General features: G+C 40.9%; 2 protein-coding genes across 3 annotated transcripts; one reads left to right on the top strand and one right to left on the bottom strand.

Moving 5' to 3' along the window:
• Positions 1–469: 469 nt before the first annotated feature.
• On the bottom strand, positions 470–8,499 carry slc30a4 (solute carrier family 30 member 4). Of its 2 annotated transcripts, none has more exons than XM_061067708.1 (8): positions 8,388–8,499; positions 6,986–7,501; positions 4,777–4,923; positions 3,671–3,824; positions 2,731–2,959; positions 2,225–2,330; positions 1,996–2,130; positions 470–1,592 (listed from the first exon to the last, which is right to left on the bottom strand). In XM_061067708.1, the coding sequence occupies exons 2-8, from the start codon at positions 7,389–7,391 to the stop codon at positions 1,438–1,440; spliced, it is 1,332 nt and encodes a 443-aa protein (XP_060923691.1). In that variant the 5' UTR covers positions 7,392–7,501; positions 8,388–8,499; the 3' UTR covers positions 470–1,437. The 2 variants fall into 2 exon arrangements, with proteins under 2 accessions (XP_060923691.1, XP_060923692.1); XM_061067709.1 differs by lacking the exon at positions 8,388–8,499 and adding an exon at positions 8,240–8,379.
• Positions 8,500–9,775: 1,276 nt separating this feature from the next.
• bloc1s6 (biogenesis of lysosomal organelles complex-1, subunit 6, pallidin) lies at positions 9,776–14,611 on the top strand. The gene is made up of 6 exons (XM_061067975.1): positions 9,776–9,893; positions 10,092–10,178; positions 10,914–11,073; positions 12,183–12,270; positions 12,366–12,452; positions 12,948–14,611. Exons 2-6 carry the CDS (start codon positions 10,124–10,126, stop codon positions 13,065–13,067), a joined length of 510 nt encoding a protein of 169 aa, XP_060923958.1. The 5' UTR covers positions 9,776–9,893; positions 10,092–10,123; the 3' UTR covers positions 13,068–14,611.
• The last annotated feature ends 390 nt before the right edge of the window (positions 14,612–15,001 follow it).

The following is a 15,001-nucleotide window of genomic DNA, read 5'->3' as shown; positions in this document are numbered from 1 at the left end:
GATCCTGTAAGGACAATTATGACTGAAGTGCACCACCTAGAGTTGAAAAGTGACTTTACACCACATTTGCATTGAAAGAGTTCTGTTGGTTTTTTTTTCCAAGAAGCAATTGATTAATATGTTTTGATGGATTTTTGGCATCAAGCCCTTATTAGGAAAGTTAAGTGTGAAAGGGGGAGAGCTAGCAGAGAAGACATTCAGCAGAATGAGAATCGAACCTGCAGACGCTGCAGGACTCAAACCTACTTGTGCAATGCTCAGAAAGGATTTAACTCTAATGGTAAATCTAAGTGCTCTCAATCGATAACATAAATATGGATGGAGATGGTTCAAACAAACAACAGTGACTAATTCAATAAAATAAAATAAAAATCATTAAGAAAGTTGGACTGATTGCGACATTAGGGGACGACCACACAGTTTCCTAAATTCAATTTCTCCAAAGAAATGAGACACTAAGAAAAACACAAAAGATTAAATACTTTATTACAAACAAAAACAGCGATCCAGATCCGAACTTCTCTCCATGAATAATATCAGAGGAGGGGAAAGGCTTGAAATAAAAACCTCCAACAGCCTCAAAACAATTTAAACACCATTATTGGAAAATTCCAGCTCAAACCGTCTTCCAGCAAAACACTGCAACTGTAAAATACTGAAGATTTCCTCAACCTGCATCACTTCACCGTCGGTTCATTGATATGAGAAGAAAGCAGAGTATAGAGTGAAACCACTGTAGCGTTGAATTCAAAGTCGGTCACACCGATTGTCAGTTACCTGCTCAGAGAAATGAAGTAAGAGATGTGCTCAAATAAAATATCAGTGTGGGGTTATTTTTTTAATTGTCAGTCAGTCAAGTCAACGTTAGAAATAACTAAAATTATTGTGGTTTAAAAGATCTGCACTACAACAGACTTTGGCTGAGGAACAATAATGATTCAGAGCATTAGAGGAAATGTAACGTCCCATGAAGGGAAACAATAATAAAGGGCCTCACGTGTACCAGTGGCGAGTTACTCTCAAATCACAGGAGGTGCTTTTCAGTTGCAGACATCCTCACTAAAGTTATAAAATTATAATGTACAGTTCTTACACCTAAAAACAAAAAAATTACACTTGCATATAATGATGAAACATCAATTGTGGAATAGGCTTTGATGGTGAATTAAGAGCAAATTCTTTCATTCGTCTCTGCTGAAGTATTTAACCTCCCCTCAGAGAGCCTATCAAGCGTAAGAGTGTGCGGCCCCCTAGAGGCCGTAGTGATCATGTAATTAGAAATGTGCATCTGTCCTTTGGCACCATTTTGTTTCCACTTACATACTGTGGCTCCTGCTATGGCACCGAGCTGTGACATCCATTCAGAGCATTTTCTCACTGTGTCCTTCGCTGTCCAGCTCCAGAAAAGGCAGCGTGGAAGTCGCTGTGAGTCTTTGTCTAAGCACTGGACTGCTGGCAGTGTGCACAGCTGTGAGCCAGCCTCTGCCTGTGTGTCTGCACCTGCACTGTGACCCTGGTGAGGCCGTAAGTGTGAATCAAGAGGTGCCGGGCCCTCGCCTGGACGTCCTCCCAGTTGTCAGCACTAGAGGGTGCTGTGAACACAAAATGCAAAGTTGGATGAAAAAATGAAGCCATATCATCTGGATCGCCCCCTAGTGGCTGGCTGCAGGTGAGATCATACACTGACAGTGGAATTTTTTTACCATTAAACAACCTTGTGAATAAATGTGCAATTCACAATGTTATCATACAATATTTTGAGTCAACTGCAACCAAAAAAGTAATTGTACTTATTTTGAATTTGGGCTTAAACCGCAAATCAAATGTCACAATACTAATATATGATGAATAATACATTCATATTGATAGCCAATGGTTTTTGTCCAAATGTAAATTCTAGATTTTACAAAAATCTACTAGAAAATATTTAAGAATACATTCCCACACTTTCCCAGTATGCATCTCTCTTGTTGTAGGTGCTGATGTTGTACTCACTGAGCTGCAGATGTACGACTGCTGCAGTCTTGTCAGTGGTCAGAGCCCAAATGTTCAGCTCATCGACTGAATTAACATCCTCCAGCTTCAGGAGGTCCTCTTTGATTCGCTGAGAGTCCAGGTGTCTGGGAACACCTGATACACAAAGATACAAACAACAACACCACCATTAAAGTACGTGCTCCACATTCTTTATACTAAACAACACGAGAGAGGAACCAGCACTTACCCTCCAGCACGATGACTAGGGTGTCTTTCATGATGCGGATTGTGGTGAAGAGAACCAGAACGGAGAAGATGTAGGTGCAGATGGGGTCGGCCAGCTTCAACTCCGGCTGGGAAGACACAGATTACATCACATCAGCTGAAATCTGAGGGGGTTTTTTTTAAATTTGAAGCAAATAACTTCCTTCAATGACTGCTGGAAAATGAACGACCAAGGGAAACAAAGCCCCTAGTTCAACAAGGTTTTGTTTTCAGGATCATTCCGGTTTTTTTTTTTCATCTATCATCCGATCGAAATCCTCATGCACAGAATTGAGATATGCTCGTGTTCTTTTGGGCTCTGAGTTCTCAAACCACTTTCTGGAAAGCCTTTGACGGATGCCAAAATACACTAGAATGAACCTGTTCTGAAAACTTTAATTAAGAGTTGTTGTGTAAACCTGATTTAACATTTCTCAGCAACAATTCTAGTGAGTAACATTACAGCACGCTAATAAAAAGCTTGAGTACCTTGAAGCGGACAACGTAGGCCGCTATGAGCACCCCGACGCTCTGCAAGAGGTCGCCCAAAGCGTGGATGAAGGCAGCCCTGACAGCCAGGCTGCCGTGGGAGCGCTGCTGGTGACCCGACCCGGCCGACACCGGCCCTGAGGCAGCTGCAGGGCCGTGAGAGTGACTGTGACCGTGACCGGGGCCGTGCGAGTGCAGGTGACCCCCCTGGTTTAATAAGAAACCCATTCTGAAGACACCAGGAAAACAAAGGAAGAGAGATTTGATTTTAAGCAATAACATGATTTGGTTTAGCTCATAACACTGAGTTTATAGAGTGCAAATTATTGATTCATCTCCTGACTGGTCAAACATTACACTTTGAGCATCAGCAAATTGGAAAGTACTTTGTACTGAGCTGTAAAATGTTTGCAGATACTCTACACAGAAAGGGATTCGGTCTCATGTCGCTGCATCTCAGTTCCTTATTTCCTTAATCCAACAAAGAGTTTGTAGCAACTGTTAAAGAAATGTATGATATGGAGGGACAGACTTTTTCTTTTAAAATGTTTACTGTTAATAAATATGAACACAAGACTTAGTTTTTGTAGGTTGTAAATGTCGTTTGCTTCGCTCCTCATCCCTCATGGTTCTTACAAGCCTTAATGTATTATCTATGTCCATTAGTCTATATCAGCCTTCTTCTCTACTGACTTAATGAAGCAACATCATTTGTAACTGACAGATGAAAACTTTAAATGGTAATTAGATCCCATTGTTACCTTCTTCTTTGTATTTAACTGTACTCAGCTGACCACAGAGAGAGTTACAGACATGTTGGGCCTTGAAGCGACAATTTAAATGTAAACAAGGAAAGAACAGGCTGACTTATTTCCATATACACTTTATCAAAATTCACATTTTCTCTCGAAAAACATTCCCATGTGGACATTTCACTTACACCAGGTTGACAGCTACTCCAACAGCTGCGGTGATGAGCATGACGTCTCCGTCGATGTTGAAGTCCTGGTGCACCGTCCTCTGCACCGCCTCATAGAGCAGCACGGCCGTCAGGATGTAGATGAGCAGCACGCTGACCACGGCCGATACCACCTCTAGGTCGGGAAATCACAATCAGTTGTTTTAACAAAACACATTCAGAACAATAGCAAGAGTTGTGAGAAAACTCTGATTTCAACCAGTAGCTCTGCAGACAGGAACAATGAACCAGTATCACAAATTTAATATGTAATAGGCGCAATTATACAATTTCAGAATTATGCCCAATGGGTCTGTGAGGTCAATTCACATGTTTAAATCCCTTCTGATGATTAAAATAGGCTCAGTTTATATTTATGTATATTAACTATAACTTTTAGATTTAATTGTTGAGCCTGCCACAAGATGGAGAGCCTCTCACTGTCCTTGCTTTATACTGTTTCTGATTATGACTGATATTGTCAAAAGTATCTTTACATGGAAAATACAGCTTTGTACAGGCTTTGTGATCATGTTCCCACTTTTATGAGGTATTGTTCATACAGAGACAGAAGCAGCTTCACTCTTAAACAAACGTTCTGTCCTTGATACCATGACCGGTAACAATAAAATACTTATTATTAAGCATTAGGTTGGCTGGCTGCGTACCAAGCCCTTGCTTGACAGCTACCATTATATGCCTTAAGCCTCTTTCATGGACGCTTTTAAGAACCAACATGCTGTGACAATGTTATTCCCTGGTGCATATCTCCCTGAGTGATCGCAGACTTGGAGCAACAGTGTTATAAATCACAATAGGCACTTATCCAGATTTATATCTGCACCACACATCACAGTTCCACTGCAACAGATAGTTGTAATGAAGTGATAAATGACTGCGGGGGTCTAAATTTAGCTGTCATCTCTATTGGCCCTATCAGTAACCTGATCTGGACTGAACACAGGCTTTCTACTTTCAATATGATTCTTCTGCCTCAAAACCAAATGTACTGACGCACTCATATATCGACTGAGAGGAGTGGACAGGCAGGAGAAGTGAAAAGAAGAAGTGTAAAGGGATGGAGTTACCGAGGCGATGCAGTCCGAAGGTGAATCTCTTGGTGGGGGGTTTGGTGGAGAGCCACAGGGCCAGCAGAGAAAACAAGATGCCCACCACGTCCGTCAGCATGTGGACGGCGTCAGTCATGATGGCTAAGCTGTTTGAAACATAACCACCTGAAGGTAAAAGAGAAAGTGATTAAACTACATGATAAACACCAGAATGTATCTCAGCTATTTTCACATGCAAGTAAGAAAACAGGTTTAGAGGGTGTGGGTCCATTCAGGCTTAACTACACTTTGTAAACATTGGCATAAATTTGCTTATGATCTCATGTGGCCCCAGGAGAACAACATCTACTTTAACAAGTGGTGAACTATCACACACACTATCAGTAAAACATTTGCTACAGGAGCTACGTTCCCGGTCACCACTTTTCTATTATGAACCAGTGACCCGTGCAGAAGACAAAGGTCCTCTGTCTCCTGTGGAAAAACAACAGTCCCATGGGTGTTTTTGTCCTGACGTATGAGACAATGTTCTCCAGCACCGTCGTCAAAACACCGAACCAGGGAACATCTTTCGGAGGGATAGTGCTTCAGCCTTCCAGGAAAGTTTTGGTTGTAGAATCAATGCCACGAGGAGGAATCCTCATGATGCTTCCACACCTTATTAAACCAATTCACATATATCTTTATATAGTTCTACAATATATTGTATCCTGCTATCTGGTATGTTACGGGGAAATTAAAAAGAGCTATATATATTCGTATGTGACACGTACCATTTTTTAACTCATATTCATATAGTATACCATGCCTGCGTATATACTTATAACAGTCTATAATTGGACATAAAGCCTTTACAGCCTTAAGCTCTCATATCCCAACGTCTATCACACGACTCAATAAGCAGACGTGTTGATTGGCTCATGAATCACGATGACCTTTGCACTTTGTCTGGCACGCTTTACTGCTTTGGGTTTTAAGTGTTATTGCAAGTTTTTGTTTTTCATCTTTTATGAGTTATATTCTTTTAGTGTTTTATCATTTAGAGTGTTTTTAGTGCAGGTGCCATATTCAACTCACTTTGATTCTGCATTATTATTGTGGGTCTAACGTGATATGTCCTTGTGTAGTGTTTGTTGTTGTTGTTGTACAATTGACTGTTGTGCAGCAGCTTATCTCATACATAACACAAAAATACAACTTAGATCCTTGTGGAATCTTATTCTTCTAAAGCTTAACTCCAGTACATTTCTCTACCAATATTTACATCTGGAGTGGAAGTTGTATATCACGTTCACAGTCTCTGTATTATTTGACAACAATTTCTTGTTTTCTAATTTTTACAATTACACACGTTCTCTTATCCACATCAGTCAGACTGGTGACTATCTTCAGCCTGGGATATGTATAGTTGTACAATATATTGTATGTATACTGCTATCTGGTATGCTACGGGGAAATTATGCAGATTTATATATGCACATATGACACATACCCTTTTAAAACTCATATTCATATAGTATACCATACCTGCGTATATACTTATAACAGTCTATATATGGACATAAAGACTATAAGTGTAAAACCAACTGTCTTAATTCTCATTCTATCCCACGACTCAATGAGGAGACGTGTTGATTGGCTCATGCATCTCGATGACCTTTGCACTTTGTCTGGCACGCTTTACTGCTTTGGGTTTTAAGTGTTATTGACAGTTTTTGTTTTTTATCTTTTCTAGTTACATCCTTTTAGTGTTTTATCATTTTGAGTGTTTTTAGTGCAGGTGCAATATTCAACTCACTTTTATTCTGCTTTATTATTGTGGGTCTAACGTGATATGTTTAGTGTTTGTTGTTGTTGTTGTACAATGGACTGTTGTTCAGCAGCTTATCTCATACATAATACAAAAATACAACTAAGATCCTTGTGGAATCTTATGCTTCTAAAGCTTAACTCCAGTACATTTCTCTACCAATATTTACATCTGGAGTGGAAGTTGTATATCACGTTCACAGTCTCTGTATTATTTTATTTCTTGTTTTCTATCACACGTTCTCTTATCCACCTCATTCTGACTAGAGACTATCCTCAGCGTGGGATCAATAAACCTATGGAAATTGTAATTGATAAAGTTCTGTAGACCCACATGACTTGCATCCTTTCACCTTGGACCCTGTTTGAAACTGTGAGGGACTAAGTTGCTGTGTGGTCCCACTGGGATCCTGCTCACCTATGATCTCCCCCGTCATGAAGAGCAGATACAGCACGGCCGCGGCCATGAGCCTCTTCATCACCTTCTTGTGCTTCATCATCTCCCTCCTCTTGGTGCAGCTGTCACACGGGTCCATGTTGACACTCGGGCTGCCCAGGCCCGAGGACGAGTCCAGCAGGGAGTCGTCGTCGTCGTCCCCCCCCGACACCAGCATGGTGCTCACCGGCACCCCGTTGGACGGCGCCCCGGCGGAGTAGTCGGACATCTCCCCGGACACCACCACCTTGAGCTTGTTGAACTTGGGCGCATCGTCCTCCACCAGCTCGTCGGAGAAGTCGAAGGGCGCCGTGTCGCTGAGGGCCCAGTCATCTCGCTCCCTCCGGAAGGCCGAGCGCACTTTGCTGAAGAGGTTCCCACCGGCCATCTTTACCAACCCGGGGGGGTGTCGGGGTGGGGACACCAGGTCAGATCCGTCTGTGAGTCACTGTCCTCTGGTGGAACCACTGACCTGGGGTCTGTTCTCCATCCTCACACCTGGAGGGAGCAGCAACACAAGAACACACACACACCGTTACACCAGACATGTTGGATCCACCGCTGTCTGTCTGTGTGTGCGTCTCTGTGTGTGTTGACGAGTTAAAGGAAACAGGTCCCTAAATCACTAACACAACCCCCCCTCATGACTCACAAACTTCCGTCTTCAGCTACACAGCAACACAAGAACACACACACACCGTTACACCAGCTGACATGTTGGATCCACCGCTGTGCCTCTGTGTGTGTCTCTGTGTGTGTCTCTGTGTGTGTCTCTGTGTGTGCCTCTGTGTGTGCCTCTGTGTGTGTCTGTCTGTGTGTGTTGACGAGTTAAAGGGAACAGGTCCCTGAATCACTAACACCCCCCCCCTTATGACTCACAAACCTCAGTCCTTGGCTAAACAGCAACACAAGAACACACACACACACCGTTACACCAGCTGACATGTTGGATCCACCGCTGTCTGTCTCTGTGTGTGTCTGTCTGTGTGTGTTGACGAGTTAAAGGGAACAGGTCCCTGAATCACTAACACAACCCCCCCTGATGACTCACAAACTTCCGTCTTCAGCTAAACAGCAACACAAGAACACACAGGAGGCGTTACACCAGCTGACATGTTGGATCCACCAGTCTCTCTGTGTGTGTCTGTCTGTGTGTGTTGATGAGTTAAAGGGAACAGGTCCCAGAATCACTAGCGTCCCCCCCTCCCCCTCCGTCCCTCCCTCCTCATGACTCACAAACTTCAGTCCTCGGCTATACAGCAACAAGCTAGCTAGCATCGGTGAGCTAGCATCGGTGAGCTAGCTGTCGTCCTGGGTCGCTTTATGACCGGAACCGGAACCTGCCGAGTGCCAGTTGTAGTATGGAATCCCGCACCGGACTCACCCACACGCATCCGCTCCGCTCTGTGAAGTTTGCGTGGAAACTTTTGCGTTAGATTCAGATTCAGGAGAGATAACGTTGGAGAAGCAGAACGGAAGCACCTTCGGTTCCGCCCACAGACACGTGATGACGCAGGACGAGTCACATGACGCGAGTTCCACGGTGTTCTGGTTTCACTGGGGATCAGGGCGACTGGTGGTTTGTTGTCTTTATTCCAGATGTTGTTGGTCGGTTGCAGATTCGTCATTTTCAGAAAGCGCATGTTTTACCCTGTTACAAGTTTTATTTTTTTTTTAGGTTAAGGGCAGAGGATGTCACAACCTCTTAAAGCCCTATGAGACCAATTGTGATTTGTGTGACATGGGCTATTCAAATACAATTTCAGTGTAGATTGATTCCACTTCTCACATGAAAACATCCCTCAAGCTAGTTGATGTGTTTTTGTGAGTAAAGTTGGTGATGGTGCTTTTATTGGATGTGTTAAGCTTCGTGTGTCCTCCTTTCGCTGTTGGTTAACTATTTCAGACGTGATTTTAACCATTTGATACACAACGTGGGTCAAAAGTGACCTGGCTCAGTTTGTATTTTCTATATCTTTACAGTGGTTGAATTACATCATTGTAAAGATATCTGTAAAGATATATTCATCTGTAAAGATATATATTTAGAAATATATTTTATTTTCTATTTTAAATTTTTGATATACTATTTCTATTTTTATTTTAATTTTAATTTTATTTTGTTGGTTGAAATTACTGAGCATTGCTTAAAGAGAGCCTGTGACCCAAGTATTTCATTGCCAGCGACTGCTTAATGTTATCTCTGTGCATTTGACAATAAAAATCTTGAATCTTGAATCATTCAGTATTTCAGGTATTTCCCAATTTTTATCGTCACAAATCCTTATTTTCATTTTTCCTTCGATTCTTTTTGATCCACAACAGTATTCATTCCCTGTGTTAATTCATGGCTGAGTGTTTCTTTGCTATTTATTTGAAATAAATGTATTTTGTCATTTACTATTCTAAGTATTCATTAAATACATTGTTTTTGATTACCACAATTAATTATTTTAATTTTTCCTTTCTTACTTGCACACCTGTAAAGCACTTTGGTCAACCAAGTTGTTTTTAAATGTCCTATATAAATAAACTTGACATTGACATTTAGTTGTTTGTGCTATATTTACCCATATGATTTATATTGTTGTCTAAATGAGATGTGAGGCTTTTGTGTGATGTTCACTTCAACAAGACCTTCAGTTGATCACCGCACTTCACACACACAAAATGACGAATCTGCGACCGAGTCTGCAACCGACCGACACCATCTGGAATAACGACAACAAATCACCCGTTGCCCTGATCCCCAGTTAAACCGGAACACCGCACACAGCAGCAGCAGCAGCAACAAACAGAAACACACATCCCAACCATATATACAGTCTATGATCCCAATATCGGTGTGTTGTTGTGTGTTCGATTCCCCGGAGCTCGACTCGTCAAACAGGTGAGAGGCTGCAGCAGCTGTCTGACCTCTGAGGTTAGAATGAATCCGCTGAACTACTTCCTCAACGAGTAGCTGATCTGTGTGTGGGTCTCTGTATGTGGGTCTGTGTGTGTGGGTCTGTGTGTGTGAGTGTGTATCTCCATGAACTCTGAGCTCAGCGTTCAATCACATGCTTTTAAATGGTGTCTCCTGTGTCAGGTCCTGAGAAGCAGCCTGGGGCAACAGGGGCGATGCAGATGGAGGTCGACGAGAGGGAAGAGGAAGGACCATCGTCCAGCAGTGAAGGTGTGTGTGTGTGTGTGTGTGTGTGTGTGTGTGTGTGTGTGTGTGTGTGTGTGTGTGTGTGTGTGTGTGTGTGTGTGTGTGTGTGAGAAAGAGAGAGAGAGAGCGTGTGTTTATGTGTGTGAGAGAGCGAAAGAGAGGGATAGTGTATATGTGTGTGTGTGTGTATGAGAGAGAGAGAGAGAGAGCGAAACAGAGAGATAGTGTATGTGTGTGTGTGTGTGTGACAGAGAGAAGGAGAGAGAGAGAGTGTGTGTGCGTGTGTGTGAGAGAGAGAGAGATAGTGTCTGTGTGTGTGTGTGTGACACAGAGAAGGAGAGAGAGAGAGAGAGAGAGTTTGTGTGTGTGTGTGAGAGAGAGAGAAACAGAGAGATAGTGTATGTGTGTGTGTGTGACAGAGAGAAGGAGAGAGAGAGAGTGTGTGCGTGTGTGAGAGAGAGAGAGAGAAAGAGAGAGATAGTGTATGTGTGTGTGTGACAGAGAGAAGGAGAGAGAGAGAGAGTGTGTGAGAAAGAGAGAGAGAGAGAGAGGGAGTTTGTGCACTCCTTTTATAAGTTATTACATAAATCATTTAGTGTTATGGTGAAGATTTAATCAAAGCTCGGCCCAAATCTGTCAAATATTCTCTGGCCTGTAAATCGTCTTCAATGCAACTTTCCACCATGTTTGATTTTATTCATGCTGTAGAACCCAATTACAACCCAGTACTAAACACTTTTCGTCTGCCATGTTTGACAGAGCTCCAGTTGGCCCAGCAGGAACCCTTCCAGCTGGAGGGCTCCCTCCCAGTAGAGGAGGTGTATGTGGATAAGAAAGCAGTGGACAAACTCACTGAGGGGTTTCTCTCCCACTACCTCCCTGACCTGCAGAACTCTAAAGGAGCCCTTCAAGAGCTCACGTGAGTTGTTCCTTGCTTGAAGTGTCACGAGTTGTGTTGCACCTTGTCACAAAACCAAGTTAATCCAGGTCAAATCCTCACACTGCTGGGCTGCATCATTACAGATATTCATTTACTTGACCTGCTGATTCAGACATATAGATAGATAGATAGATAGATAGATAGATAGATAGATAGATAGATAGATAGATAGATAGATACATAGATACATAGATAGATAGATAGATAGATAGATACATAGATACATAGATAGATAGATAGATAGAGTACTTTATTCATCCCCGAAGGGAAATTAAGTTGTCATAGCAGCCGGTATATTTGAATACAATAAAATACAATACAATAGAATAAAATAAAAAATATTGAGGTAGAAAGAATAAAAACAGAAGCACAAGATAAAATAAAATAAAATAGGCAGATAAAGTGCAGTGGCAAGATGATGTTAATAGTACTGATGATATGATGGTAATGTTATTGTTAGACAGTATATAAGAATAGTACAGTATATATAGTATATAATATAACATAATATACATTTATATATGATAGTAATTATACCAATATAAAAGCAGCATATAGTAATAATGGCAGCAACAGTATATATATTGACAATTAATATAACAATTAATAAGGAACAACATTTTAACCTATTTAGTTTATATTTTTTACTTTTACTTTCCATATCTCCCTTAATTTATGTCACATGTAAATGGCTTTCATGTCATTTTAAAGCTCTTTTTTCAAGCTTCACATTTTTATATAAAGACACCTGCATCTTGAATGAATACAATGCTTCATATTAACTAATCTATCTAATAATTACAGAAAACAGATGGATTCTATAGACTGTGTTCAGCAGCCAGTCCAAAGGAATGTCTGAGAGGAAGCCGCCCAACATTGTGATGTTTTGAGCCGGAGAAATCCAACCTATTAGCTCCCCATTAGCACTTAGAAATGTGTGCACCACCTTTTAAATGTCTGGCCATTGTCGATATATTCATATTTCTGCCTATCGACTGCCAAAGGTTTCAGTTGAGAATATTCAGGAGATTTTAACCTGAGTAAAGTTTTTTATTAACATGTTTGTTTTTGTTATTTGTCTTCTCCAGACAAAACCAGGTGGTGTTGTTAGACACGATGGACCAAGAAGTCACAAAGTTCAGAGAATGTAATGCCTTAATCGACCTCAATTCACTGGTATGTCTGGGCTGAATCCTTATCTAATTTTTCCGCATATTGTTTGTATTCTCTACACCAGAGGAATGATCTCTAATCAAGTGTATTGTGTTTAGTTTACAGAGGCAAAGGTTTACCACAATAAACTGGTGAACGTAAGGAAAGAGATGATCCTGCTCCACGAAAAGACAACAAAACTAAAGGTAGCTCTTATCTCAGTCACATTGAACATGGGTCACTTTAGTTCACCCTGTGCCTTAAGACAGATTGTTAGATGAATTCAAATAAAATATACTTTATTGTCCCATGGGGTAATTTGTCTTGGGCCAAGGTACTACAGCAGCTGCAGAACAGTACATTGAACAACAAACAACAACAACAAAAACACTACACAAGGCCATATAACTTAAGACCCACAATAATAATACAGAATAAATGTAAGTTGAATATTGCACCTACCCTAAAAACATTTAAAATGATAAAACACTAAAAGGATAAACTCATAAAATATGGAAAACAAAAACTGACAATAAAACTTAAAACTTAAAAACCAAAGTGTAAAACGTGCCAGACAAAGTACAAAGGTCATTGAGATACATGAGAGAATCAACACGTCTCCTTATTGAGTTGTGTGACAGATGTTGTGATGAATTTAACAAAGCCGATTAAATGTTGACTGTTGTTGTGTCTTTTCTCAGAGACGAGCCTTGAAGCTGCAGCAGCAGAAGCAGAGGGAGGCGCTGGAGAAGGAGCAGCAGCGGGAGAAGGAGCTGGAGAGAGAACGGCAGCTTGTTGCCAAACCTGCCAGAAGAACATAGGACCCCCCCCCCAAAAAAAAACCCCCACTGTTTGTCTGCTATTGCAGGAAGATGCAGGTGGTTTTGCATGTTTTGGCCTTTTTATTACATATCGGCCGTACATCCCATTAGTGCTGAACATTTTCCAAAGCATTGATGTTGAGACTCTCGTTTCAAAACACATTCAAACTTTGTATTTTATCGTCACAACACCTGCACCACAGTTTTTGTATTTTCCTTTATTTAAGTATTTTCTTGGGGACTCTGCCTGTATTTAGAAGGGGAGAGAAGGGTAGAGAGAGAATGAGAGGTAGACACGGTGCAAAGTGCAGGGTGGGAATCAAACCCACGGGTGCTGCAGAAGAACCAAAGCCTTTGTATATAGACCACCCGCTAGCTCCCCTGGTAGTGCAGTTGCCCAGCATTTTTTTGATTTATTTTTATGTATTTCAATGCATCAAACTCCATCTGGAATGTGCTTGTTACCCGTTTAACATTTAACCCCTCACACTGGATATTATCTCTTCTCTTTTTACCGTCCGACTTTAATCCTAGATGCATTGTCATGCAGTTTTCAGTATTTGCTGAAGTTACTGTGTAATGATCTAAGTTATTGCACACGATCACAGTTCAGAGAATAGAACAATGCATGATTTTATTGCTTTATATCTCGAGCAGGTTTCGTGTCTAAAGTGCAGGTCGGTCACGGTTGCGATGTGACCTTCAGAAAGCTTATAGATAAAGATATGAAGCTGTTAAAATAGGACTGAGATCAGTTTGAAGTTTCTGAGTTTCCCGCAGTATTACACAAAAGGTCATGTCAGTATCTGCTGTATGATGTCATTGAGGATATGAGTCGTTAACTGGCGGCTTGACTCCTGTCGTTTATTCACTTTTATGACGACACTCATTCTTTGTTACACCTGCACTGCAGTCAGAGCCAAAAGTCAGAGCAACAATCTTTTACTTGAAGGTGAAGAACTGTCTATACTGAAAGAAATGGAAACAGCAGAATGCTTTTGGAAAATGCTTCACTCAACCAACGGTGTATGTGATTGTTAGTAAAGAGGCTAAAACGTGCAAAAAAACGATCCTTTATTTCCGAGATTACAAAGATCACCACAAACCAAAGACATGGACTGAATCCTCGAATGCTGGCTCTTCCCACCGTCGACTTCTGACGACTTGATCTCAAACACTTGGCTGAGCGTAGAACAAATTGATCAAAGACACTTTTGCAGATATCACACAACCAGTCTGTGCGTTTGCTATCGTTTTTTTTGATTTTCTATGTGTTACTACATGTTGTTTCTGGGCTTCTTCGTGCGCAGTTGATGTTGAATGTTGTTTAAGATCAAATAGATCTGCACAAAATTTGACTGACTGTATTCCTGGGGTCTGGATAATAATATTAATAATGGTATTCGATGATGTTATGCGCCAAACTTTGCCCCTAACGTACACAGCATCTGTAAATTTGTGAAACAGACATTTCAAGACGAGTCTTTGCACTACTTCTGCCCGGAACTGTTTGTACCATTAATAATAAAAGCAATACAAACAGGTTTGTAGTTATGTGACTAATTTTGTAACTAAATTTGTAAACTTTGTGTGAAGGTTAATAGCAGCTGTAAAATGCTGGCGACCTCTCCAGGGAGCATGACCTTCAGAAGATAAGTGGTATAGATAATAGATGGAATAATAATAATAGCAAACTTTATTTATGAAGCCCCTTTCAAAACAGTTACAATGTCCTTTACAAGTTAAAAATTAAGAAAGGAGCACAAACATTAGAAAACTATTAAAAGCAATTTGAAGATCACACAGGATTTGAGTACAAATAAAAAAAATTCCAGATGAGAAAAGAATAAAAACTAAATAAAGTTGGTAAGATCAGAGAGAATCAAAGTAAATCAATTTATGAAAATAAAAAGTTGAAGGTGAATTTAGTCCTG

This window comes from Limanda limanda, chromosome 3, assembly GCF_963576545.1.
Source record: "Limanda limanda chromosome 3, fLimLim1.1, whole genome shotgun sequence".
Taxonomy (NCBI): Eukaryota; Metazoa; Chordata; class Actinopteri; order Pleuronectiformes; family Pleuronectidae; genus Limanda; species Limanda limanda.
Note: the sequence above shows the minus strand (reverse complement) of the source record. Positions and strands in the feature narration are given on the sequence as shown.

Bases quoted from the DNA above. Each gene is read 5' to 3' on its own strand.
- bloc1s6 (XM_061067975.1), top strand. From the start codon at position 10,124: ATGCAGATGGAGGTCGACGAGAGGGAAGAGGAAGGACCATCGTCCAGC. The intron at 10,179-10,913 runs GTGTGTGTGTGT...CATGTTTGACAG, and splicing joins ACCATCGTCCAGCAGTGAAG to AGCTCCAGTTGGCCCAGCAG. The intron at 12,453-12,947 runs GTAGCTCTTATC...GTCTTTTCTCAG, and splicing joins AAAAGACAACAAAACTAAAG to AGACGAGCCTTGAAGCTGCA.
- slc30a4 (XM_061067708.1), bottom strand. From the start codon at position 7,391: ATGGCCGGTGGGAACCTCTTCAGCAAAGTGCGCTCGGCCTTCCGGAGG. The intron at 4,924-6,985 runs GTGAGCAGGATC...TTTTACCTTCAG, and splicing joins CATGACGGGGGAGATCATAG to GTGGTTATGTTTCAAACAGC. The intron at 3,825-4,776 runs GTAACTCCATCC...TTCCCGACCTAG, and splicing joins CTTCGGACTGCATCGCCTCG to AGGTGGTATCGGCCGTGGTC.